This window comes from Ursus maritimus, unplaced genomic scaffold (assembly GCF_017311325.1).
Source record: "Ursus maritimus isolate PB19 unplaced genomic scaffold, ASM1731132v1 scaffold_26, whole genome shotgun sequence".
Lineage (NCBI taxonomy): Eukaryota > Metazoa > Chordata > Mammalia > Carnivora > Ursidae > Ursus > Ursus maritimus.
The window spans coordinates 17156444-17184340 of record NW_024425119.1 but is presented as its reverse complement, the minus strand read 5'-3'; the positions used below and the strand labels follow the sequence as shown (position 1 = coordinate 17184340).

At 35.2% G+C, this 27897-nt stretch overlaps 1 protein-coding gene across 2 annotated transcripts in view; it reads right to left on the bottom strand.

Annotated features, from left to right (window-relative positions):
* PIK3C2G (phosphatidylinositol-4-phosphate 3-kinase catalytic subunit type 2 gamma) overlaps window positions 1-27897 on the bottom strand; it is a 318577-nt gene that overhangs the window by 175347 nt on the left and 115333 nt on the right. For both annotated transcript variants that reach the window (XM_008707062.1, XM_008707063.1), the window contains 2 exons: window positions 16300-16393; window positions 12970-13064 (listed from right to left, as the gene is read on the bottom strand). In XM_008707062.1, the coding sequence (XP_008705284.1) occupies window positions 12970-13064; window positions 16300-16393 (189 nt within the window). The remainder of the gene's footprint in view (window positions 1-12969; window positions 13065-16299; window positions 16394-27897) is intronic.

Below are 27897 nucleotides of genomic sequence, written 5' to 3'. Positions count from 1 at the left end.
TGGCCTCATTATAGCCTCAGCAAGCTACACTGGTTTCTCTCTAACACCCCAAACACACACCTCAATGCCCTTGCATATTCTTTTTCCTCTTCCTCATATTCTCTTCCTTAGACACCTAATCATCCATTCTCTTACTTCACTGAGGTCTTTTTCCAAACGCCACCTTTTTAATAAGGCCTTTCCTTGCTACTCTATCTTAAAATTGCACTTCCCCAACCCTCATATTCCTTGTATCTCCTAACTTTTTCACTTTTCTCTCTAGCTTTAATCAATATCTTGTAAGTATATATCTTATTTTTCTTAAAAGCTATATAAGGAAGAGTAGGAATTTTTGTCTCTTTTATCCATTGCTGTATCCCTGAATACCACAAAATGATTTTTTTACTCATGGAAGGTACTTAATAATATTTTTTAATGAATAAATTCTTCCTATGAGATAGGACCACAACTTGTAGATATAGGCCTGATACCTGGTTGGATTCTCTGTGTCACAAGGCTGTCCAACTCTTATCACATTCCATTAATTCTCACAATGATCCTGTGAAAGTAAATACTATTATTATCCTCATTTTAATGACTGACAAAAATTGGTCTTATAAAAGCTAAGTACCTTGTGGAAAGTCAGACACCTAATAAATAGTAGAACCAGGGTTTGCATCCAGGCACAGTGAAGTAGATCCTAAACTATGAATTATTACCTATGAGTTAAGAAAGCCAACATTTTCATATGTTTAAAAAACAAACTGGTTGCTTTGGAACCATAAGTTCCAAACACACAGAAACATAAGTTTTCCTGACACCGATAATAAAATTTATTCTGTTGGACATTTTATATAGAATAAGAGTAGTCAATTTGGTCTTTATCTTTTTTAATTTTTGTATTTATTTTTATTTTTTAAAGATTTTTTTAAAGGTTTTATTTACTTATTTGTCAGAGAGAGAGACGGAGAGCACAAGCAGGGGGAACAACAGGCAGAGGGAGAAGCAGGCTTCCCACTGAGCAAGGAGTCTGACGCAGGACCCTGGGATCTTGAACTGAGCTGAAGGCAGACGCTTAACCTACTGAGCCACCCAGGCCTCCCTATTTTTTTTTTAAGATTTTATTAATTTATTAGAAAGAGAGAGAGGGAGAGAGAGCACAGGCTGGGGGGGAGGGGCAAAGGGAGAAGGGGAAGTAGACTCCCCATTGAGCATGGAGCCTGAAGCAGGGGTCAATCCCAGGACCCTGAGATCATGACCTGAGCTCAGGGCACATGCTTAACCAACTGAGCCAAGCAGGTGCCCTTTATCTTTATCTTATGAGCATTGCAGAATCATTGAATCAGGTAGATGAAATAATAAACAATAGCAGTATTAAACAGGAAATCACAATGTCCTGAGTGAAGGGTTTTCTGGAGATGGAGAGGGGAGTATTGACTCCTGAGACATTTCATAAGTGACTTGGTAAATAGAGAGGGAGATGGAGGACATTAGCTCAGATATGTAAATGAACAGTTAAGAAAATCACTAGGAAAGTAAGTCACAGTACGAGTGGCTGGATGAGCCTGAAGAAAGGCAAACATCAGGAGTCAAGTTTCTATTGGCAGTGAACTCTAGGTTTAGTATGTACGGTAAAGTCAAAATGGGAAAGGGCTAATAATACATTAGATTTCTGAGTTTAAAACTTTGGATGAAGAGCCATTCCTAATGATGAAAAGATTTAATATGTAGCCATGGAAAGTGGTTGCTGAAGTATGAAGGAGCTAAAATTTATTGGTAAAATAGGATGTGAAGGGCTCTTGAGGCATTTTTTAGCTGAATCATCCATTTAGAAATGAAACTGTCCAGAATGGTGGCAAGATGTGGGGTGGTGAGAAATACTAGAAGTGTGTCCCAGAACTTTTCCCACTTACATGGTTTTCCCACTTACACTTAGGTGAAATGTGCATGAATTAGATCACAGAATTATTAGATTTATGCCCACTTATCTGATAACATACTTCAGTTGGGGAGTGCTAATTAAAATGTTCTTAACCTATCTTCCAACAAATGAAGTGTCATCATTTGATTAAAAAATAAAAAGAAAGATAAGAAACATTTGTTAAGGCTAGGGGTTGTATAAGGCATACTGCATAATTTTATGTGCACTTCACTCTCAAAAAAATTTCAATTCTTCAAATTATTGATTTATTCAATGTAAATGTACAGAGTAGCTATAAGTGTCAGGTCGCATGCTAAGTACTTTTGGTATTTTATTCTTGTTTTACAGATGAGGAAATGGAGGCTCAGAAATTTTAAGTCAATTACCCAGAACCAAAAAGCTTGATATGTCATAGCTGATATCACTAGTTGCCTTAATATAAAATACCGAAACTGGTGGGTACAGTGTTATCCAGAAGTTAGAGCACCAACTGGTCCTAACTGTAATGTATATACGGAAACAACAAACGACTTCTTCAAGACAACCACTGCTAAATATTCTGGGTAGAGGAAAGAGAAAAGAGAAATGCACAATCATCACTTGTCCTTAACCGATTGTCAAATGGGAAGGAACTGCTAACTGTGACCATGGAAGTGAGTCCTATATAAATGGCAGGTTTATCATTATACTTCAAGAATAAATTATCTCACTGCAGTCACATGCTCAGTAATAAGGTTTATTATAAATATTTTATAACAAAGGAGTAAACCATTCAAGATTTAAAAATATGGCTTAATAATGGAAAAATCCAGAATAATCACCAATCACATTTTCTTCACTAGTTAATGAAATGTTTCAGGGAGTTCCTATCTTTTTCGGATGGTCTACAGTGCTTTCCTAGTGTGGTAGGTTTAGCAACACAAGATCCATTCTTTTCCTGTAGTAAAGGGTTTGTTTGTTTGTTCGTTTATGTTTTTAATTTTAGTTCTAGTATAGTTAACATACAGTGTTATATTAGTTTCAGGTGTACAATATAGTGATTCAACAATTCTATACATCATACTCAATGCTCACAGTCAGTGTACTCTTAATCCTCTTCACCTATTTCACCTGTCCCCCCACCCACCTCCCTTCTGATATGCTTTATTTTAAATGAGTACATTCAGTTGAAGTTTTTTATTTTCCCAACAAGAACATTTTTAACTTGAAGCATACTTCAGAATACATGGATCTAGAAGGGGTTCTTTAAGTTCTTTGCCTTTTAAGTTCTCAACTTCTTTCAATGAGTATAGTTTTTCATTTGTAGTTCATAACCTAATCCTATAAAATAACGAAAGGATCAATGAAAATTTTTACTCATTTTTTTCTTCTTCTGAACTGTGCTAACAGACAAGTGAATGATGTGAGTGAGATAGAAAGCATTTATCAACAAGTGATCTGTGAACTTCGCTACATTCCTTTGCCTGTTAAATTTCTCTGATACTAAATGATGCACATGTTCCCAGCTTTTTCTGACACTTAAGAGTGCTTCAAGATACTTTGCTCATCAAGTCTTTGAACTATTTTATACAGTGACTTTTCTGCTCCCACTTTCACCCATTTCAGATTCTGTCATTAAACTTTAATTTTAAATTTGATTTGGAATAAAACAAAGAAAGAACAATGGTAGGAATGAGGAGTCAAATGTCAAGCATCCAAGATCTGAATTCTACATAATTATTAATTTGTGATATGACCTTGGGAACTGGAATTTTGGGAATACTAAATGATTAAACACATATATCCTCTGTATATACTAAATATATATTAAGGACCTTGATAAACATGATCTCAATTTATTTTAACAATAATTCTGTTAGGCCTAATTACATTTCCTTTATAGATTATGAAAAAAATCAGGAGGGTAAGTAATTTTTCTAAGACCATACAGCTAATAGAGACCTGAGTTGGAAGACCTACTCAAGTATGTTTTCCCCCAAATCCTGTTCTCTTACTATTACATTATTCTGCTTTCTAGTGTTCTTTGTTATATCCTTCATTATATTTAAGTGGGTGGAAGGTCATAGTGAATAGGGCACAGGGTCAAATTTTGGTTGGCTGTTCTACTTAATAGCATTTCATACTTAGCCTCTTTACTAATTTCTTCATCTGAAAAATGGAGAGAATGAAGTTATTGAGAATATAAGAAAAAGTGACTAGCATAGTATCTAGGATTAACTATATTATTCCTACCTGTAAGGATAAAAAAGTATTGAAGACAGAGGTTAGAATTCTTTGTAATATCCTATAAGTCACAGCCATACTAGAGTTGATAAACCTTAGTATTCTGGTCTTTATAGCAGAGAAAGAAGAGTAAGATATTTTAAAGATTATCCAAGTCACTATCTGATCCCCAATTCAGTTCCTGAAGTTCCTTGATCCTGGTATGGGTTCTCTGGACAACTGACACAACTATTTTAATTATGAAGGAATACATTGAATTTGGGTTTATAATCCTAAAGAGGATTTGAAAATCACTGAATGGAATGTTTAAAATTAATTTATGGAGACAACAGAGTTGAAAAATAGATTCTTAACATCTGTGATAACTGCCTAAAATAGCCAGGAAGCTTTAAAAAAAAAACACACATTGCTTAAACCATGTTTATTATCATTTGTTTATATTTTCTATCCCTTTTGCAAAAAGCTAGAAATTATGTATATAATAGGCACTCCATAAAAACTTAGGGAACAAATGAATGAAAGAATGGATGCCGAACATAAAAATCTCTCTTTCCTTAATATACTTACACATTTTTCTGCATCTGTTCACTGAAGCCCACTGGTCTACTCGTGCAGTTACCCCTACAATATTTAGTTACTGAAGCTCTAGATTAAGTATTGTGAGATTTTCAGAATCATCAATCAATTTATGTCAACAGTTTATTGAGCAGCAGCCTCTCTAAGAGTGATATTAATTTTACTTGGAAGAAAATAATAAAAGTTCTACCCTTTTGGTAAAATAAGGACATTTATAACACCCTAGGAAACATAAGTACACAGTGCCCTAATTTAAAAAAGGAAAGTGACATGTACATTAGGATTCCTCCCTTTAACAATTTCAGATCACTAAACCCAAGCAAGATACAATTATGTGGCATATCTGTCAAGAGTGGTTAGTGTTTCAGGCAGACTGTCAACTCCAGAGAAGATGAGCATTATTTGTGCAAGCTGTTCACTTGCATTGGTCAAAACTGAATCATACATGCCAAAACAAAAACAAGAATTCTAGGTTATTAAACAAGACAAGAATTTGATTGAAATATCCAAGTCTGGATTTTGCTGCAAAAAGCCACACATACGAAGTTCTTTAGACAAGGAACAGCAAAGTAATTGTCTTTCTCTTGTAACTATAGTAATACAAACAAAATAGAAAATTGAGTTAGAAGAAAAGTAAGAAAAACCTCCATTCAACCTTTTCAAAGAGTGATCTTTTGATGAGTAACATAGAAAGTAAAGTTAAGCCTGAAAATAAAGGACTTATTCACCAGCTGATACAAAACAAAACAACAACAAAAAACTATCAATCTTCACAGTCCAAACAAACAAACAAACAAACAAAAAAAAAAAAAACAAAAAAAACCCACAAGCAAACAAAAAAAAAGTAGGATAGGAGCCAGCAAAAATCAGAAACTACTCAGTAATTCCCCAAAACTCATATAGTCTTAACATAGAAAATTATATTTTAAAAGACAGTAAGTAGTGCTTACTAACTTAAGATTTGCCCATAAAACACTTCTTTTAAATCACTAGGTACAGCCTTTTAAAAATATTTTTAAAAGATTTTATTTATTTATTTGAGAGAGAGAGGACAAGCAGGGGGAGGGCAGAAGGAGGGGGAGGGGAGGGAGAAGTAGACTCTTCACTGAGCATGGAGCCTGAAGCAGGGGTCAATCCCAGGACCCTGAGATCATGACCTGAGCTGAAGTCAGATGCTTAACTGACTGAGCCACTCAGGTGCCCCGATAGCCTTTTATTTTTAGTCAGGGTTTTAAGAAACAGCATAGTTAAGTCAGTATAAAGCACCTCATACTGTAGACCCAGTCATTGTTAACAACTGATAGCTTTTCAAAAACTTATTCCAGAGGATATATTTATCTGTAAGTCATTTAGCTCAACTTCCCCCGATTACAGAGAGCTAGGGAATTCTATTTCTTAAAAAGAGCAAAAGTGATTATGAGAGTATCAATGGGAACTTATACACTTAATATAATGACGTTAGTATCATATGGCTTCTTCAGTACAGTACAACTTGATTGTCTGCTGTTTTAAGTACAGTAGTCAAGATAAGTTAGCCTATAGGCAGTATAAATGTATGTGGTATGATTATTATTTTCATTCATTCAACAGGTATTTATTCAATACCAATTATATGTGCTACATGCAATATTCTGTGTTAAGGATGGATGATTAAGATAAGGCCTCACAATCCAGAAAGGGAACATAGGGTTTCATCCAGACTAAATCTAGTCTCCCCTTCACAACTGAAGAAAGAATCAGATTTTGTTCAGATAGCAAACCTTCAGGGAAGATGACCAGTTTAGGGGTATATTCTGAATATTCTAAACAAATTAGGTAAGTCAGTTCACCTGATTGCCATCTGATCAGGTGATTGTCTCACGATAATATGAGACCCAATTCTGGCAAATGATAAAGGAAGTTAACTCTGCTATGAAGTTTATAAGAAAATTTTTCATGTTGAAGAAAGATCAGCCCTTTTTCTTTTGCTGCATGGTGTCCTGTATGAATGTGATATCACCTGTGGCAGTCTCCTTGTAACCATGATGTGAACTGGATTAAGAACGAGTAAACACACTGAGGATGAGGCAAAGAAACTGGGTTTATGACAAAATCGGTGAGCTGCTGCGATAAAAAACTCTGGAACTGCTCTACTAATGAACTTCTTGCTATGTGCGATTATTAATTTTTCATATCGTTTAAGCCAGTTAAATTGGCATTTTTGTTATTTGCAGCCCAAAATATCTTAGAAAAATGGTAAATGGTGAAGCAATCAAAGTATGTAATATGCTAAGAATTGTATCGGCAGTGTGTACAACGGCTGAGACATCTTCAAAGAGGATAAAAATTTGAGCTGAGTCCTATAGGACTCTGTGCAAACAACAGGACAACTGCATTTCAAACAGAGAGAAATACCATGTACAAAGCCATCAGCACATGAAAGCTCTCTGGAAATCTGAATAACTACTTGAGAATAGAAAAGACTATGTTCAGATGCAGAGAGTCATATAAAATGGGGGTGGGAAGCAGGCAGAGTTGAAATCATGAAAATCTATTGCAAGGTCATATTAAGGAAGAATAGATTTTTTTCTTCAACATCTAAAAATTCTAAACTCTACCAGCAAGAAAGAGCTGATTGGAATTACGGAATTATGCTAGCCAGCTGTGGGTTACCTTGGAACTAGAACCTACCTTATGGGTTAGGGATCAAATTGTATTACATAAAGATTACACCAAGAGCAGCGTGGAGGATGGATGGGCTGGAGGTAGGTAAGAATGGAAGTGAAAAAAAAAAAAAACAAACCCCAAAAATAAAAACAAGAAACAATTAGAAAGCTGTTGTAATCATCCAAGTACTGAAGGCTTGAAGTAAGATGCTAGCCATGGAAATAGAAAAGGTACAAATTTAAGACATACTTCTGAGAAACAATAGTCAGGTCTTAAAGACTGACTGAATGAGGAAGGTTGTTGGGTAAGAATAATGCCTCCCAGATTTTCTGTGTTGGATATCTTAGTAGTGGCTGTTAGCCAGGATATTGCAGATAAAAAAGGAGGTTTGGACATGGCAAGCGCAAGGACTGAAAGAGGAGAGGGTGTAGGGATATTTAATTCAGTTTTGGACCTCTTGGGCCAAGATACCCGTTGTCCACCGTAGCTACATAAATAAGTTAATAATGAGCCATCTAGGTAAAACGGTTTAAACATATACGCACAGGTTAAATCTCTTGGAAATACTTACAGAATTGTTGGACAGAAGACATTTTTAAAGGATATCTGCCAAAATGATGATTCTATTCAAGTAGTTAGGCAATAGTCTTTTTTGTCTAGTGAGATCAATCTTAGTTTTTGAAAAGAAAGCCAATTAATATATGTAAGAGCGAGTACTGGTTTTCCTTCCATGTCCTCTTTCTCTACAACTTGATGATCAAATTTCTTGAGTCATCTACATTGCTTTACCTCTGTGGCAGACACTTCTCTGGATTTACCAGATCAAACAGCATTTTGCTTCTGTATATAGATATATACATGGTCCACTTTCCTATTTTCCCTTGCATGTAGGTGGGGTCTTGTTATTGACTTTTGACCTATGTAATATAGGCAAAAGAGGTACGTGCTCCTTCTAGACCTGGCCCTTGAAAATACCTTTTATTTAAATAATTTTTATTTTGTTATATTAGTCACCATACAGTACATCTCCAGTTTTTGATGCAATGTTCCATGATTCATTATTCACGTATAACAGCCAGTGCACCATGCAATATGTGCCCTCCTTACTACCCATCACCGGCCTATCCCATGATACTCTGGGTTTCTTTTTTAAAATCTGGATGCAGGTACAAGGAATCTGGTGAAAACTCCAAATTCGGGGGATGACTGAACCATAAGATGGAAGCTTGGCAAGTCCCATCAATGTGCTGATACAGTCCCATTCTGTTACCAGTCTAGATCTTTCTCCTGCTCTTTAGGCTTCTATATCCAATAGCTTACTGGGTATTTTTACTTTGAAGGAAACTAAAGATGGATTTTGCTTACATTTTATTATTGCCAAGTTCTGGCCTGGACTACAGGAATTTATTTTCTAACTCATTTAACTTGATGAAATGGGTTGACTTGAATTTCATTAGCATATTGCTGGCTTAATTAAATAGTATTTTTGAGAAAACTGAGTCTTGGTTTTATATAATAAGTATTGAAAGATAAGTACAAACTGAGTCTACTAAGGAAATTACTCAGGAATTGTTTTCTTAACACTCGTGGTTTAATAGTAAACTAAGAGAACAACTTTAGTGTTTTAGGTATGAATCAGGAACTACAAAAGAGAAATTCTGGGAAAAACCTACTATTCCCTTCAAAATTCCTTCAAGTATACAATTTTTTTGGAGCTTCCTGCACATGCCTATTAATTAATATTATAAAGGACAGCAGTTGTGGATTATGCCAACATGTAATGGCAAAAACTTTTGAGTATTAAATATAAAGATCTCGATTTGGGATATTGTTTTCTCTTCAGTTTTGCATTCAAGTTAAGGAAAAGCCATCACTTTAGTGTACTCAAATGAGTTCCCAATTTTTGATAGAAAAACAAACATTTTGTGAATTCTTCCAAGCTGTAGTTTTCTTAGAAGTAGATGTTGAATTGGAAAGAGACCTGAATTGGGTATGAGATGTCATGAAAAAATATTTTAATCTCAATTCCTTAGCTATGTAGATGATTGTCATTGGATGAGTCACTTGTTGAAATCCTTTCTGGGTAAAAAAAAAAAATGCTACAGTAGTTGATTCCTAAGGTTCCATTTGACTCCCAAACCCTGTAACTCCATGGGTATTTAACAGTCTATTTATTTTGGAAGCCAAATTCAAATATTATTAGAAGACAAAGATAATTACTAATATTCAGGTCATATTGAAGAAGAATAGATTTCCTTTTTGTTGACCATATCTCTTGTTGGCTAAAGTAAAGCTGTAGTCTCACTGACAAACAGTGAAAATTAAGTAGTATAATGCTGTTTTTCAAGGCCTTAACCCAAATCTCCAGCATAAACTATGACAGAGGAAGACTGATATTATTAAAGGAATACCAGATTACTATTTAAGGAAGCAGTGATATAATTGCATTTTGTTGCTGTAATGAAAAATTGCTGGAGAGTGGATTAGAAAGTTAAGTTCCCAAAGGCCAGCTCTTGTGCAAGTTCCAACATTTGAGGTCAGTATGCATGCACAAAATGTTCACTTTTTTTAACTCTTTACTTTTTTTTTTAACAAAATAGAAGAATTTGAAGAGGAAATAATTTAAATTAGGGATAAATTTAAGGTGGAGCTTTGTTCCTGGCTTTTGCATTGATTTGAGGTAGAACTTTTTATAAGATTGTAAGATTCTATTTTCATATATACTTAATACAAGAAATAACACAAATGGTACAAGAAAATTAATTAAAAATTGCATTCTGTTTTTAAAAATCTTTTTATGAAGGGGTGCCTAGGTGGCTCAGTTGGCTAAGTGTCTGCATTTGGCTTAGGTCATGATCCCAGGGTCATGGGATTGAGACCTGCATTGGACTCTCTGCTCAGCAGGGTGGTTTGTTTCTCCCTCTCTCTCTGCTGCTCCCCCTGCTTATACTCTCTCTCTCTCTGTCAAATAAATAAATAAAATCTTAAAAAACAATCTTTTTATGAAAAGAACTATATAAAACCCTTATCACATAAAATAGAAATAAAACAAAAACCCAGCTGTTCCTATATTGTGCCTTAACTAGAAAACTATGCTAATGGATTTTACAGATTATTGCATAAAATGTGAAGTTTCTTAAAAATACCCATCACTTTCTTCAGGTTGGTTGAGGTAGAGAATAGCTATTGTTAGCTTAGAGAATTGCTTATTGTAGAGATTTTATCCTGTGCATACTTTTCTGAGAACAATAAGGTGAAAGATGATTATAAGAGATCAATATTAAATGACAGCAAGACATAGCTTTCCTTCATAAAAGAGTGAAGCAATAATTTATTATTCATTACATTGTGAAGGTAAAAGGTGAGTTAGTAGTAATATAATGATTCTAGAAGGTAAAGGAGAGGCTTTGAAACCTTCTATTGATTCTGTATCATGCATGCTCTATTACACTGTGATAACTCCCTGAAGTACAGCTCTTCGCTCTTTCTTCAGGGAGTGTTTCAGATCTCAAAGTAGAGAGAGCATTTACCTCCTCTGTGTATTCATTTGTATGCCTTCATCGGTATTTAACTCTGGCAGAATGGGAGTGCATGGTTAGACTTTTTTATTTACTTGATGGCCAGCCTTGCCTCTCTACCTTGTGGTTATATTTGGGATGGATCACCCTAAAGCGGACAGGATTTGTTGTCACTTTTCTCCTTCACATAGCCAGTGGGCTCCTCCCTGCCCCCTGGCTGCTAGCTGTTGTGTTGTTAGCCTGTGAGCTTGTTTCGGCAAGGACTGTTCTGTTTCATCCTTAATAGTTCAACAGTGTCTAGTATCTCAAGGTTTGTTACATAAATGAACAAATGATCATCTAATTCATCGTGACCATTATGTTCTGAATATATATATTTCCACATTAGAAAAAAAAAATTCTGGGAGGGAACAATATTTAACCTAAAGTAGTGACTCACTGATGATAGAATTTCCGGCATCAGCTGAGCCGTATTTAGGAGAAAGGATGAGAGGGAGGCCAGGCTGGGGCATCTGGTCCATAGGAAGACCTGCATCACTGTCGCCTTCACACAGGTTAACTCGGAAGACAAAGGAGTTCTGGCTAAGCTGGTGGCAGCCACCAGGGCCAATTACAATGACAGATATGAGATCCGCTGCCACTGGGGAAGCAACGTCCCAGGTCTGAAGTTGGAGGCTTGCATTGCCAAACTGGAAAAGACAAAAACTAAAGAACTGGCTACCAAACTGGACTGAGTGGACGCTGTTGAATTTCCTGTACAAAAAAGTAATAAAAAGTTCTCTTTCAAAAAACAAAAAAGAAAGAAAGGATGAGAGGGACAGGTGTGACTTCAATCACATGATGCAAAATTTCCACATTATTTAGCTTTATTTAGAGTAGTCCTTGATTTGAGAAATTTGAGAAATTGAACCAAAATTCTAGATAAGAAAAGTTTAGGACAGAGCGTTTAGAAAATGAATGGTAAGATTTTGCATTATCTCGATTTTATGAGTGGCATCTTACAGCTCATAGGATTTGGTCCTTCAATGCCATCGCCACTTTGGAAAGGCCTGGTGGTGCCAGAAATCCCATTGCCTTGTTATTCAGGGCCAGCAGACACTGATGCAACAACTTGTTCTTTGGGCCCTAATTCCTGATTTAGGTTAGTCCCTGACTTCTGCTCACATTCTCTTTCCAATCCAGTTTTGACTTCACGAGTGATACCAATTACCTAATACCTGACTGGGTCAATGCCCTGAAATTGCTCTAGCCTTGCCAGCTCCGGTTTGGCATCAAGCCTGATTGACTGTTCAAGCAGCCCTCTTCTGCCCCCTTCTGTCACAAGTTTGCATGTGCACAGCTGGGCCCTGGTAACTTAGTCCTAGTTTTACTGTAAGAGCAGATCACCAAATGCATCCACTTAAGCTCCCTTAACAAGGTAGTTGCTGACTGAAAAACTAAGAAGAATAAGACTTCATTCAAAGCTTGATGAAAGAGTCCATTCAGTGAAGGGCCCAGGGCTAGTCATGTGTCTGATGCCTCCCTATACTAACATAGAAGAGGAAAATGTTCTGCTTTTTATATTAGACATTTGAAATGAAAATGAACATCAAAATAAACATTGGTGCCTAACAATTCCTTGTATCTCCACTTTACTATGAAATGCTTGAGTTATTTTCATAGGAAGAATGATGTCAACATGAGGAACATTTCTTGAAGCAGAAAAACATACTAAAAAATGAGATTCACTTTTATTCCTATTAATTAAAGTTCTTCATTAGCAATTGAAGCTAGTAGATGTTGTCTGCCATACATATGTGAGCGCATGTGCTCTCTCACTCTCTCTTAAAAAAATAATAAAGCTATAGGAAAGATACTATCCAGATTTAAAATTCTGATTGGATTTAAACAGCAGCAACTGTACAAAAGGAAGATTTTGAAGATGATGACAGCTAAATTATACTCATAAATAAAAATAACCTTGACAAAGACTCAAATTTGGCTGAACTTTAAGTGGAGATTTATATCAATTACAAGGTAAGAAATCTTCTACTTCTTCTAGTGAGGTCCCACAGAGAGAAGTTGACAACAAAAAAAGGCATCCTATCCTATTTTAGTTAATCTTACCAGTAAAGACGATGGGCAATCTGGATGCTTTGCAATGAACGGTGCAATAGGAGTTGTACCAGAGGACTTTCAAGGTTCCATTCAAACTTGACAGCCTGAAGTAAGAGATATAATTAATTTACTCTTCTTCTCAGTAACTAAATTCTAGCAGAATACAAAGGGGCTTAAGAGGCTTATGAAAAGACAATGGAAAACAGCATTAACATTGTAACAAAATGTTAAAATTATATTTGATATTTGATATTGATATAATAAGATAACCTTATTTTCTGGTGTATAATAACATAGCACATACACATCACAATTTGGATTTGTGTAGTCTCTTTCTTATTTATGCTTTAGTATCACAGGATAATAAATAAGAGCAGATGGTCGGTGGTGTTCAACCATGCCTAGGAGGAGAATCCTGGCACACACAAAAATACATAGTATGATTAGTGTCCTAGATATAAAAATGGCATTATTAAGTAGTAGATACTTCTCCTCTTTGGGCAATGAAATTGATGCACATCGAAAGCCTTAACTGAAATCACCAATTGATACATCAGTATTACCCTGAAGAACCTGAAACTTTACTTAGAGGTTTCAGAGCTAATTGGTGCCACCCTAGCCCACCCCTCCCCAAATCCTTTCCCTCATCACCACTGTGAACAGCTCTTTAGGATTTTCTAGGATACCCAACCTGGTGGAAAATACAGACAGTATGACAACCCCTAATATCCTTATGGACCTAATTCAGATTAGGTACTCGGCAGGGGCTTCACTGTCCACAGGCAGTACCTGGGCCCCATCATCAGCCCAGAAATCTGAACAGATTTGAAAATGAAAACCAGGCTCTCTTCAAAAATATTTCCATCCCTGTTTAAGAGGCAAAGCTTCTATCTTTAGTTGTTCAATAGCCATTTTAAGTCACACCCACACACACCCACACACACAGAGTTTAAGCCAGGTTTTATACCATAGTACAGACAGCAGACAAAAGTAGGCAGAACACACATTCACATACACACCTGAAGAAATACCTCAATATGCTGACCATACTCAAGGATGGGAAAGTTTATGAAGTCCTAAGGTATAGAGTGCCAAAGTTGATTTTAGCAAATTTACATAAACTCTATAGTTGTCTGAATGTATAAAGACCGTAATGTATGTTCTCTTAAACTGCAGCCATGGCTTGCTTTCACTTACTTGCTAATAGTGGGCTGACTAAGTCATGCTGATGCCCTAAGAGCGTATCATATGGGCATATGAGCAAGAGAAGATGTCTTAGAATTTATTTCCATGCTTGTCTTTTTAGCTTTTCTTTTAGGTTTCCCCACTATTTCTTCTTGAATAACTACTTGTTGCTCTTAAATTGCTTCACTTGTTTCCAAACTCCCTGCATCACTCTGTGCACTGGTACAATTTCCCCCTAAATCCTATCTCACCATCTAGGAGGTAGGCAATATTTCTGGTGCACACTGCATTATTATGAACTGTTCTTGGAACCAACCCACACGGTGTTGACCTGTGGTTTGCCGTAACCTCTGGGACTGTGTCTTAATTGCTTTCTGGCTATGAACAATATGTTCTGTTTCTGTTATGGTCTTGGAGTCCTGTCTTATTTCTTTAATATATCCTGCATAACTCTAACAATATAATACATAATAAAATAACATACTTCAAGAAAATAATCAGTAGGGTAGAATTTTTTGTTTCAAAAGTTTTTATGTGTTTGAAGTTTCAAAGTCAGGGGAGAGGATGGAAGTTTAAGGGTAAATTCTATAATAAATGTTTTGAAAATTCTTCCCAGTTTTATTTATTTTCGAGTCATTTCTTTCCATCTCAAAACACTTTATAATCTTCATTTTTAATTAGGGAGTTGTTGCAGCACTTCCTAATTTTACATCTGTGTATCTGTTATGTTGGGTTCTGTGTCCACCTTGTCATATGAATTTGGATTTGCAGGTATATGGCTCTCAGCGATATTCCTGGTGCCAAGTGTATTGCTTATTTATTCCAGACTGCCATTTTCAAATGGGTTTAGTATATATAAAGTTTTGTAAAAACTTACTTTTTTGATTTAGGTTAGATAGAGCATGCTGCCAATACTCATGAATAATGAGATGAACAGTGTTCCTACAAGTCTGATTAATTTTTATTTTCACTACACTATCCTGATAAGTATAGAAAAATCACAACTATAAAAATCGGTAGAAGTAACTATATGGTATAGCTATTTTAAGCTAGCTTTCGCTTTAGGAGTCCTTGGGCAAACCATGTGCAAAGCAATATGGTATTTCAGTCATTGATAGGGGTTCTCTGTCCTAGGGGCACTTGGGTAGCTCAGTTGGTTAAGCGGTTAATTGTCTCACTTCAGCTCAGGTCATGATCTCAGGGTCCTGGAATCAAGCCCCACATCAGGCTCTGTGCTCAGCAGGGAGTCTGCTTCTCCCTCTTCCCTCTTCCCCCTCCACCCTGCTTGTGCTCTCTCATTCTCTCAAATAAATAAAATCTTAAAAAAAAAAAGTTCTCTGTCTTAAATGTTCAAAAACTGAGGCACTTGGCATTTAAAATAGCTTGTAATTACAACCTGACCTTTCAGATAAGAAAACATCAGAGTTAAAAAACAAAACAAAAACCGAAAAACATAAAGACCACTATATTAGAACTACTATTCAGCCCTCATTACATTTGTCAACTTGGGAAAACAATATTATTTGTAGTTCGGATACTCAATCATTTACATGGTCATTAGCAAGATGTATGGTTGTTTATATTTCAAAATATTCAGACTAAATCAGTCTTTGCTCATATTTCTATATTTCATTTATTTGGCCATATTATTTTCTAAAATTACTCCAACATTGTGATATTTAATGTTATGGCTAAAATGCAGTATTTTGGCAAAATTCAGGTATTATCTTATAAAACCACTTTTATAAATTTACAATCAATGTTAGAATATTCTAAGGGAAAGGCAAGAAACATGTTATGAGGAGCTGCCTAGCAAAAGACTATTTTCTAAATATCATTCATTTTATTTTTAATTGTTCTACACAGTTAGATGAAAAGATTTCACCATCAGTGTTTCTATTTTTTCCCCCAGTTCTAAATAATAATATTTTTTTTAAATGTCCCCTTTGGTTCTTATAGACCTTTTTTGTAACTACCAGTTTGGGCTAAAGAATGTCTATGTTACCCATGTTGACACATGAGCTATAATTTAGTCCCTGGCTTGCCAAATTACAATACCACTTTTATGTAGTCTACTGTTGACTTATTGGAAACTTTTTTTAGAGGACTATTAGTTAAAATCCTAGAATCCTTTGGAAACTCTGCTGTTCTTACCTGAACTAGTTGCGGGAGATATTCCAGTAGTTCATCATTCAAGAGGTTGTCTAATTGTTGAACTGCCACTTTACGAATTTCTTGATCTGGAAAACTAATACAAAGTAAATATATCTATTAAGCTACCAATGGTATGGTGTAATCCATGAGAAATACCAGGGAGAAGAGAGAACGAATTCCACCCCCAGCACATAAGATAAAATCATAATCTCACAACCAGTTAAGAAGATTATCAGCACCAAATTATTACTCTCTCATTCTGTACTCCAATGTGGACTGCAATAAAAAGTCTTTTCAACTAGATTTTGGAAACTTGAGTTTAAGTCAGAAAAACTGCCAGCTTCCTTGTCTATAAAAGACTGTAGGATATCTAAAATCTTTTCTAAAGTGTATGAAAATTTTCACTTATTATTTAGCCATGCATTTGTTAAGTAAATTATTACCAGCTGGAGACCTGATTGTTTATATGATTAAAAATGGGATATAACATATTTAAATGAGTTTTGGCCAGATGATAATGAAAAACCAGAAATCTAATAAACAAAAATAATTTAATAAGACTAAATCTTACTAGGATATGAAGGTCTTGAGGGTAACTGTGTCTTATTCATTTTTGGGCTGCATATGTCTGTTTTAAGATTTAGCACCCATTAGACACTTAATAAATGTTTGTTACTGAGCTTAATTTATGAAAGTATTTAGCATTTGAATATCTATCCCCAAAACAATTAATCCTCAAATGGGCTCCACAGGCTGCCATCATCTTGTTCATCAGAAGAATTAGATTCAATTATCTCCAAGCTCCTGGGAAGTGCCTAGAGATAACTTTTGGCACCACAACGTTTTGACATGCTTTTGACATACTGCTTTGACATGATTAGATATAACTGGGGCTTTGGCAAAAACAATTAATTTTAAAAAAACAAGTTTTCGGAAAAAAATTGATATGTGTAATTTAAAACTTGAAGAAACTACTTATAGTAACTGATTGAAACTGATTGAAAAACAAGGAAATAAATAAACAAACAAGCAAAAGTAAAAAATCCTTTTGCATGGAAACAAACTGAATGCTTTCAACCAATCAGGTGAGAGCTCTGAAGATTGGCTCCTGACACTAAGGAGGTCAGGAAACTTTAGAGTCTTTAATGTCCAGTCTCTTCAGTATATCAGGTTACTGAAGGGTGAAATGAATACTATACAGTTACGGTGTCAAGGAAAACTGGTTTTACTTAGTATCTCTCAACTGTCCTTCATAGCAGTTTGAAATGCAGTGCTTAAATGTAATGTTTTACATATTTTTTCTTAAACTGAGTGCTTTAATTGCAACAAAAATTTCACTTCCACAGTTAGTCCCTCAAAACCCTTATTTCTGACTTGCGAATACTTTTCCAATAATTTTCTCCCTTTTAACAATCTAGCAGTAAGACCTACTAAGAACTATAGTCCAGACACATCTCCTGAAGTACTACTAAGGTCAGAAGATCCCAGCATAGCATCAAGCGCAGGTGGAGAGCAGAAAGGGTGCAATAAAAATGCAAAGCTAGAAGAAGGTCAGCTTGTTTTAGCACACTGAGACTACTTTCTCCTAACTAAATGTGATTGATTCTAATTTATTGCTCTCAATTACTAAACCATTTGTCTGAAGCCTGTAGACATCACGGTCAGTTTGAGGACAGTTTGAAGTCTTAGAGGGAATAGTTACTTGGAACATTTTGCTGCCTAAGTGACGACTTAAGTCAGATACTAGTCACCCATGCTTTCTTTTGTGCTTATTTTATCTTATTGATATGAATGACAATAGAGAAAGAAAAATAGAAACAAACATCACAATAAAACAAAACTCTTTAGTGAACACTACACCGCTAATTATGTATTTGTTTCCAAATACTAGAATGTAAACTCCATGAAAGCAGAAAATTTTCACTGTTTTGTTCATGGATGTGTCCCAGATGCCTCCAGATTGGTGAATATGCTCTACGTATATGTTTGCAGAATGTCTAAACTGAATTATCTTCCCATCTAAAACATCTCTACCTCTAGACTTTTCTCTCGTGGTCTGCATTATCTTTCTCCAATCATGTAGGTCTAAAATTTTGAGTCATGTTTCCCCCTCTTTTGCCCTCTTTGTTGAATTTTCCACCCTTTCCCATCTGTCAAAATTCGATTCATCTTTGAAGTCAAAACTCAAGGACCAATTTACCTGGGAAGCTGTTCCAGTTACTTGGTAGCCCCCTGTAGAGTTTATCACAGCCTTCTCAGTGGGATTCTATATTATGTACTTGGTTGAAGGCAGGCTCATTCATTATGAATCCCTGATATAAGCACAGCAGAATAATAAGTTCCTAGTAGTCTCTCATCTTTATATCCAATCAGTTGCCAAGTTCGGTTGGCTTTTTTATCCTAATGGTACTCTAGTATTATGTCTGTTTTTAGTTTCTTCCGCAACTAGCTAGTCTAGGCCATAATTATCTCATGCTGGTACTAACATTTTTCATAGTAATAGCTTATACATTTCCCTAAATTATTTCTAAATTCATTTCTCATAAAACACTAAATGGTTTTCTATTTCCAATGTACTTCTCTTAGGTCTATACTGCTTATCTAGATAGCCAAGGCTAGATGAACACCAGATTTTTCTCCTACTATAATCCTGAATAAACTGCTTTGGCTCACTGGTTATTTTACTCTGAAAATGTCATGTGCATTCTCACCTCTGTGAGCACTGTAACCCCCACTTGGAACAGCTTCTCTTTTCTTGCTAAAGTTTCAGTCCTCCTTCAAAATGTGGATCAAATCCTCTTAAAGGATTTTAAAAGACTATCCCAATCTTTATTAATCACTTCTCTGAACTCCAAGGGCATTGACTGGCTGACTCCATTGGGCAATTAGGATATGCTAGTGTTTATTAGAATTTATCTTTTATTATATATGTCCCATCATTCCTCAATTAGTGAATAAATCAATTGAAGATAAGAATTGTTCTATCCTCTTCTTCTTCTTCTTTTTTAATTCTTAGGATTTAGCACCATGCTCCGTATATATTGGGTCATTAATAACAATACATTGATCATGATGATAATAATGAGAAAAATCATACTATTGAGCCCATTTTATTTCTTGCTGTGCTCTGAAATAATTTACATTGGTAGCAATAGATTTAACTCAAAAATACCACTTATGTACATCCCAGATTTTTAAAATTTGTTTTCCCTTGGTCAAAAGAGTGAGAGAAAAACAAATCTGAAGGTAATGAAAAAGAAGGATGTATTATTCTTTTTCAGACTCCTTCAGGAATAGGAGAACAAACACTAGTTACATCTGTACAGCCCAAAAGAAAAAATTAGATATTTGCATTAATATGTGGAAATGCAGGGAAGAACATTTTTACATGTTAATGGAAAGGAATGGATCTTTTTATTCACTACTCTTGCATGAAGTTTAGGAATAAATTGGAAGAGAAATTGCTAAGAGACTAACCACATGACATCCTGGGATGTGACTAAGGCCTAACAACAGCAAAGCATATCCAAAAATAACTTTCATTTGATTATTTTAGGAAGAGTTGGCCACATTAAGAGAGACGTTGGCAGTGTTAGCGAAGCTCCTGGGAAATGTGTTCCTTCATACATTATGGCAATACATAGCAACATGTATTTTAAAAAATCTTTAAAATTTGATTATTCCTTATTCCAATGATTTACTTCAGGGAATTTATCCTAAGAAGATCATCAGAGATATGTGTGAGGACATATATAATTGCAAATAACATAAATGTCTAAAATAAAAGTTAAATAAGCTATGACCATATAATAGAATACACACAGTCTAAAAATATTGGAAGAACATTTAGTGATATGAAAATACAATGAAAAATATATGCAGTATAATACCACTTAAAATGTGCATATTTCTCCATAAGTTTGACAAAAATATGAGAACATTAAAAATATTAATACCAAATATCTGAAAATTTCATGGATGATTTTAGTTTTCCTTTTTAAGCTTAATCTTTAAAGCTTTTCAAACATTCTATATGAAAGTTTCATTGGTTACTAAAATATAATGATTTTTAAAAAATAAGGCTCATTTAACTAATTATGAATATACATGAATACGTGCAAGTTCACTACCAGCACTAGAAAAAAGCTCCCAATCACATGTCCCTTTAAGAATAAGCATCTTTCTGTAAAAGAACAAGTATTATATTTTTTTGGTTAACTTAAAATATTCTTTTAGCATAATAGGTCCAAACAGGAATCTCTGCCTCTAGAGAATTTCTGCTTAATACCTTTCTAGGGCCCTGAACTCAGGCAAAGATCAATGGACAAATATGTTCCACAAATCTTGGCATTTCTTCCCCGTGATGTTGTCTGAAATTGTTTAAACATTCTCTTGGGATATAGTTACTGGCATTTCAGGCTCAGTAACACATTCCTCAATGAGGTGAGGGCTACCCATATTTTCTGAATGTCATGTGATATTTACAGACTGAAATGTCATATGTGACAGGAGAACTCAACCTATTTTGAATTTTCCACAAGCCAGGTTATTGTACTTTCCAATGACCTGACTTGCTTGAAAAATACATATAATTCCTGCCAATAATAAACCAGGAGCCACTCTCTAGTGATTCTGCTAACCTTGGGACTACTAATTACTAGAGGCATGGACATTATACCTTGAGTCTGGGGAAGAAACGAAAGTATCATTAGAAGATTCATTAGGCTGATACGAACTAGGTCCTCACTTACTTAAACTTGTAAGATGCTTTCTTATAATCATTCAGAAAACAAATCATTTATAATGTAATAAATGGCAATCTATCAGATTTGAGATATTAAAAAGATACAAGGTCGGTAAAATTCTATGACTTGTTGGAGAGAAGATCATATAAGGTGATGAATTTTTATTTATTACGAATTTTTAAAATTAGGTGCAACAAGGGTTCATGTGAAATAATCACTTCTTTAACGTTTTTCATAATTTTTAATTGTTCATTTAAGTAACTTTAGGTTATTTAATTTACTTTCCAAGCATGTCTGAATAGAGAGCAAAACCAATTTTGGTCAAAAGCAAAACATCAGACTGGCTTACTATTCAGTTTTTATATGAGTTTCATGAGCAGTGATTCTATCTATTCAGGCCTTAGTTTCCTCTAAATTGAACTAACAATTGAGTCTTTGGCATCTGTAAAAGGACATAATACCACAGCTAAGATAAATATAACTCTGTACAATAATTGTTAAGGAAATATTTAAAAATTGCACATAGTCCATTGTCTAATGACTTCATTTAGACACAAAGAAAAAACTACTCCTTGAAGACTAGAATTGTAAAAGTTAATAAAAGAAATCTAAGACATGTGGCTAAAAAAATCAAAGGTGAAAAAATTAAGTAAAATGAAAGCAACTTCAAGATAAACACTTTCAGAGGAACTTTAGTGAAATATCGCCTCTTTTTTGCCAACAGTGTAAACACAAAGTTTATGGCCAGAGGATTAAGATGGAATAGTAATCCTTACCTGGGCAGGAAAGGAAGAGTATTAAGTATTTAGATTAACACTTTAGCTGAATGTAGAAGTAGAAACTGTCCAGTAGGTTGCTGTGCAACAGAGGTTCTCCTATTTTTGGTCTCAAGACCCTTTTAACACACTTAAAAATTATGGAAGATTCAAAGAGTTTTTGTTTATGTGAGTTATATTTATCAAGAATTGCCATATTAAGGGGCGCCTGGGTGGCACAGCGGTTAGGCGTCTGCCTTCGGCTCAGGGCATGATCCCGGCGTTGTGGGATCGAGCCCCACATCAGGCTCCCCCGCTATGAGCCTGCTTCTTCCTCTCCCACTCCCCCTCCCCTGCTTGTGTTCCCTCTCTCGCTGGCTGTCTCTATCTCTGTCGAATAAATAAATAAAATAAAATAAATCTTGAAAAAAAAAAGGTCTTCCTGTTTAAAAAAAAAAAAGAATTGCCATATTAGAAACAAACCTAGAACATTTAAGAAATTCATTTAAGATAACATCAATTACCCCTTTACATGTTAACATAAACAATATATTCCTATGAAAAATAGCTACACTTTCAAAAACAAAGAAAATATTAGAGAGAAGAATGATACTGTTTCAGATTTTTGCAAGTATCTATAATGTCTGGTTTAATCAAAGACAGCTAGATTCCCGTATCTGTTTCTGTATTAGATCTGTTGCAATACCGCATGTCTGAAAACACTCTACACCCATAAATGAATACATGTGACAGAGGCAAGTGACATATTAGAGTCATTATGGAAATAGTCTTGACCTTACAACACCCCTATAAGCATCTTGGGGACTGCAAACCTAGTCGCGAGAACATAGTTTTGGCATGTGTTATTATTGTGGGGCCATAAGTTAAGGAATCAGAACCTGTGGTCTGTTTTGAAGACAAGCAACACATCAACTTATCTTTTCCCTCAGTGACAAATTGGCTTTGAAGTCACATGACCAACAGTCAGATTTGGGGATCATCTTTCCTCTACTCTTCCCTCAATCATTTATAGCTCTTCTCAGAGGCAAAAGGAATACCACCAAGGATCCAGACAACCTGCAACAGGGCCAGTGGCATCATGAAGTGATATTTCAACAGAAAAATACACGTTTCAACTTCTTCCACTTGACTTGTTATTTTGTCATTTCTATTCCTTTCTTATTTTCTCCCCATATCATTGTTTTTCTATTTTGTTCTTCTTTTTCTAGTTTGAAAAATGATACAGGGTCAATATCTTACTCAAAAAACTTTTGAAGTGATGGGTAAAAGCCAAATGTAATGTAACAAATGTCGACCTTTAAAAAAAGCAACTTTGGGTAAAATGAAAAGCAAAGAAATCTGAGATCAAATTTAAGTGTAACAGAAATGTCAGACTTCAGAATACACAGTAAGAATTCATGCAGAATGCCATGAGGCTATTCATAGTTAAAAGCCCCAATGTCAGGTTAGAATTAGAAAACTATCAGAAGTGCAGAACAGTTTCTCCAGCAGGTTTTGAGTCTGATGACACACTCAGCATCAACTTGGAAGAAAAATGTCAATATGAATATATTTGCTATTTTTCTAGTACAAAAAAATGATCAGATATGACAGAAGAATTTTTTTTCTAGGGAAAGTGGGGAATAAGGATCCTTTAAGATGACTGTAAACCTCTACCCACTGAATAATTCATATTCCTTCAAGGATTTTCACACAATTACAGAATATTAGAACTCAAGGAAACTTGGAGACCTGGATCAATCTCCTGATAATACAGATGAAAAAACTAAAAGTCAGAGAGTTTGAGCTGTTTTTCCAAGGCCATTTGTTGGTGGCACTGAAACTAGGATCCAAACATTCAGAATACTAGGCCATAAGGCTTTCTATAGTACTTCTAGGAAGGCCTTTTCTCTTTTAACTAGATATTATCATATATACTTATATGAAATCCACAAGATGAGCTTGAATGTATTATTTATTTTATGGTATTCTAAATGATCAATAGAGACATAATAGTGAGAAATATAATTTTCTGATTGGACTAGGACATTGGCCCAGTCATAACCCAGTAGGAATAAGAATGATCCAAAGAGATATCAGGAACTGTGCAGAGATATTTCTTGATGGATAGCCATGGATTTGCATATAGAAATTGAGAATTAACTATATATTTATGGTATAAACTAGACTTATTTATAATTAAAGAGTAGTTACTTATTTTGTTCTATATGATTACACTTTGATTTTACGTACAGAGAAGCTTAGAAAGGCACTACATAAAGCAAGTGTATCCTGGAGGCATCACATAGAAATTTTGTGTGTGTGTGTGTGTGTGTGTGTGTGTGTGTGTGTTTTAAGATTTTATTTATTTATTTGAGAGAGAGAGAGCATGAGCAGGGGGTAGGGACAGAGGAAGAGGGAAAAGCAGACTTCTTGCTGAGCAGGGAGCCCAATGAGAGGCTCCATCTCAGGACCCTGGGATCATGACCTGAGCCGAAGGCAGATGCCTAACCAACTGAGACACCCAGGTGCCCCAAAAATCTTGTGTTTGGATGGATTGAACATTACATGCAAAAGCAGCATGAAGTTATGCAAAAGAATAAGGGATTTAGAGTTTAAATATGGAGGATTTTCTTTTCCTATTTTACACTTTCTCTCTAAGCAAATTTATCTATACCTTTAACTTAACTCCTATCTTTCTGTAGATGATTTCCAAATGGGATCTCTAGCTTAGGTTTCTTCCTTGAACCATCACCAGCCATCTCAAGCACACATCAAAGCCAACCTACCCCAACCCGAATGGCAGGGTTCTTCTTCTAAAATCTATTTGTTACCAAGAGTGCCCATCTTAGTGAATGTTTCTATTTTCCACTTACTTGCATTATACAGAAACCTAGAAGTAATCTTTGACACACTCCTTTTTTGCTGCCCTTCCTCATTTAGTCCTGTCACTTTTACTTAAATGCTCTGATTCTGTTCATTTTATTTCCTCACCACTACCATACTTCTAAGGCTGACTTCTTATCCTCTGACACTTGGACTATTTTATAGCTTCCTAACTGTCCCCTCATTTACTTTTGCTTCTCTCACCAAATTTATGCTTCACTCAGAAGCCAGAGTGATATTTAAAAGATGCAAATTTGTGCATTATGCTAGCTTTAGTGCCAAATGAAGTGCCTTACATGAGTAAGCCATCAGTAAATACCCACTGAGTAAGTGAATAGACAAATTAGGCTTCAATTTCTTCATCTGTAAAATGGGGATCAGTAAAATGGGAGAAATTCTAAATGTTGGTAATAATATTAAAGAGGTTGTTTTATAGAACAAATCATAAAACATATTATGAAAGTGCTTTGCAAGCTATGTCATTATTCAATTGTGAAATATTTATCATATAAATTTTAACACGTGAATTTAACTTATGTAAGCTTAATTGAAACAAAATTATTCCCAAGAATTTATCAATTTTTATAGTTTGGCATTGAAAGAATCTGAAAACTCTAAACTCTTAATATAATTATGATGAAGAAGATAATAATGATAAAGATGATTGGTAGAATTTTATTGAATACTCTCATAAGTACTTTATCCTATAAGGTACATAATGTTATTACCCCTGCTTTATAGATAAGAAAGTTTGTCCAAGGTCATTCAAATAATAAGTGGCAGAGTCAGATATGTCTGATTTCAAAACTTTATGTTGTCACCTGTGAAATTTGAAAGCAACTCCAGAAACTCTCTAAAAGTGCACAAAGACAAGATATACACTTTTGGGTTTATGCTATTCTACATTCTCATTCTCTGTGTATCGGAAGAGTATTGACTCTTCCTACATAGACAATATTGAAACTTCCACATTTTTCTCTCCCATATTCATACTTATCTATAATTATATTCAGATTTTTCCTTGCCTGAGATAAAGAAGTTACTCTCTTCCTTTCCTTGGATAAAATTCTCATTTGTACTTTTGTTCCAGGCTATTGGCCATTAATACCACCTCACTGTGCCACTTCGCCATCCCTCTACTTTCTCTGATCTTCCCTTCATGCATCATCCTTCATGTCAATTTGTAAACATGCTTGAAGTTTTTTTATTTGAACAAGCATACCAACCCCAAACCTCAAAGCCTTTACCATCAATCCTATTTCAAGAGTCACAATTTATTTAATTTATTTCTCTCTATTTCCTCTTTAGGATCTTGAAGTGTGGTATCCAACTTTACTGCAGTATGATAACTGTCTCACAAATACCATCAGTGACTGCTCTATTCTCAATACATTGATTTCTTTTTGACTTAATTCTATTTAATACCTTTCCAAAACCTTTGAAAACCTTTTTTAAAAAAAAAAAAATATTTATTTATTTAAGAAAGAGAGAGGGAGGAGAAGGGAGAGAGCATAGGGGGAGGGGTAGAGAGAGAGAAAATCTCAAGCAGACTCCACACTGAGCACAGAGCCCAACACAGGGCTCCATCTCAGGACCTGGAGGTCATGACCTAAGCTGAAGCCAAGAGTCTGACACTTAACTGACTGAGTCACCTAGGTGCCCCCTTTGAAAACCTTTTTTATGAATTCTAAATTACCACACCTTTCTCCACCTCCTCCAACCTCTTGGTCACTCTTCCTATTGCCTTTCCTGGCTTTGTTTGCTCTATACTGACCTTAAAATGTTACTACTCTCCAGGGTTCCATCTTTTGCTCCTTTGTATACTTCCTCTGCACATATACACACAGTACTTCTACATCTATGGCTTCAGTTCCTGCCTTCAAGCCAGTAATTTGCATATTATTTTTCAAGTTTTGGTTTCTCTACTAGTCTTCAGGTCTGAATATACAACTGCATACTGGTCATCTCCTTCTAGGTGCCCCAAAGGTTTTTAATTATTCAACATTCCAAGACAGAACTCTCTATCTTACACCACCCAGATTTTCTCTTTCTTCTATAACCCTTGTCTTGATTGACGATATAGTTTTCTATCATTTACCCAAACAGAAAGCTCAAAGTCTTCCTTATTTCTTCTCTCTTTTTCACTTTCCTCTGAAATGTATCTCAGATCTGCTCTGTGGATCTCTACTATTTTCAGGCCCAGACCATTTTTCAAATGGACTATTTCAATACCTGACATCTATCTAATATCCTTGCTCTCATTTTCTTTCTTTAGTCCATCCTTCACGTTGATGTCAGCATTATTCTTGTATAACATAAATCTGGTTGTATGACTCCCATTCTTAACAAAATTCCATGGGCTGCAGGAATGAGTCTGTAGTAACTACCTGGCTCATGAGACCTAAAACATCCTAAACTGACCTATCCTTTTCAGTCTTGTCTCACAGTACAGTTCTCTCCTAATATGATATTAAATTACTATTCTCTGAGCCTCTATAACTATGCACATGCTAGACTTTCTTCTTGAAATGCCATTTCCTCTCTTCTCCACTCAGGAAATTACTGTGAATATTTCAATTCAGAATTCAATTCCTTTGTGAAGATTTCCTTACCTTCTCAGAAAGAATCTGTCCCTTTCTCCTTTGGGCACATATAGTACTTAATACTCTGGTTATAGTATGGGATATATTGTGGGTTGATCTTTAGCATTAGTCTTTTTCTCTAAATTGTGTTTTAGAGATAGTCACTATGACTTGTTATTCAGTCTCTTTGATTCATTGCATGTTGATTTCCACGTACACATATTTGTGTTCAATATATAAATGGGAAAGATACACCATCATCATCACTTAATTATTTAGTCTAATGTAGAAGTTATAACTGTCTCCTTTTCCATATTCCATGCTACCTATTTACAATGGTAGTCAAGAATGTCTTTAATGTAAATTAATCTCTATAATAAAAGATACAGTGGTTTCATGCAAACATGTTTATGAAACATTTTTCCAAGGAAACTGATTTTGGAAGCTAAGGCACTGCCTGTTAAACATTGTTCTTCTTCCCTCAAAATAATAATTTTACACCATGTGGGATGGCAAGTTCTAGTACCTTGTCAAATTTTTATTTAAGCTTCTGATGTAATGCTCTGATGCCAGTTCAGAGTTGCTATTTTTAAATGAATACTTTCCTTGAACTGTCTTTTAATTCCTTGG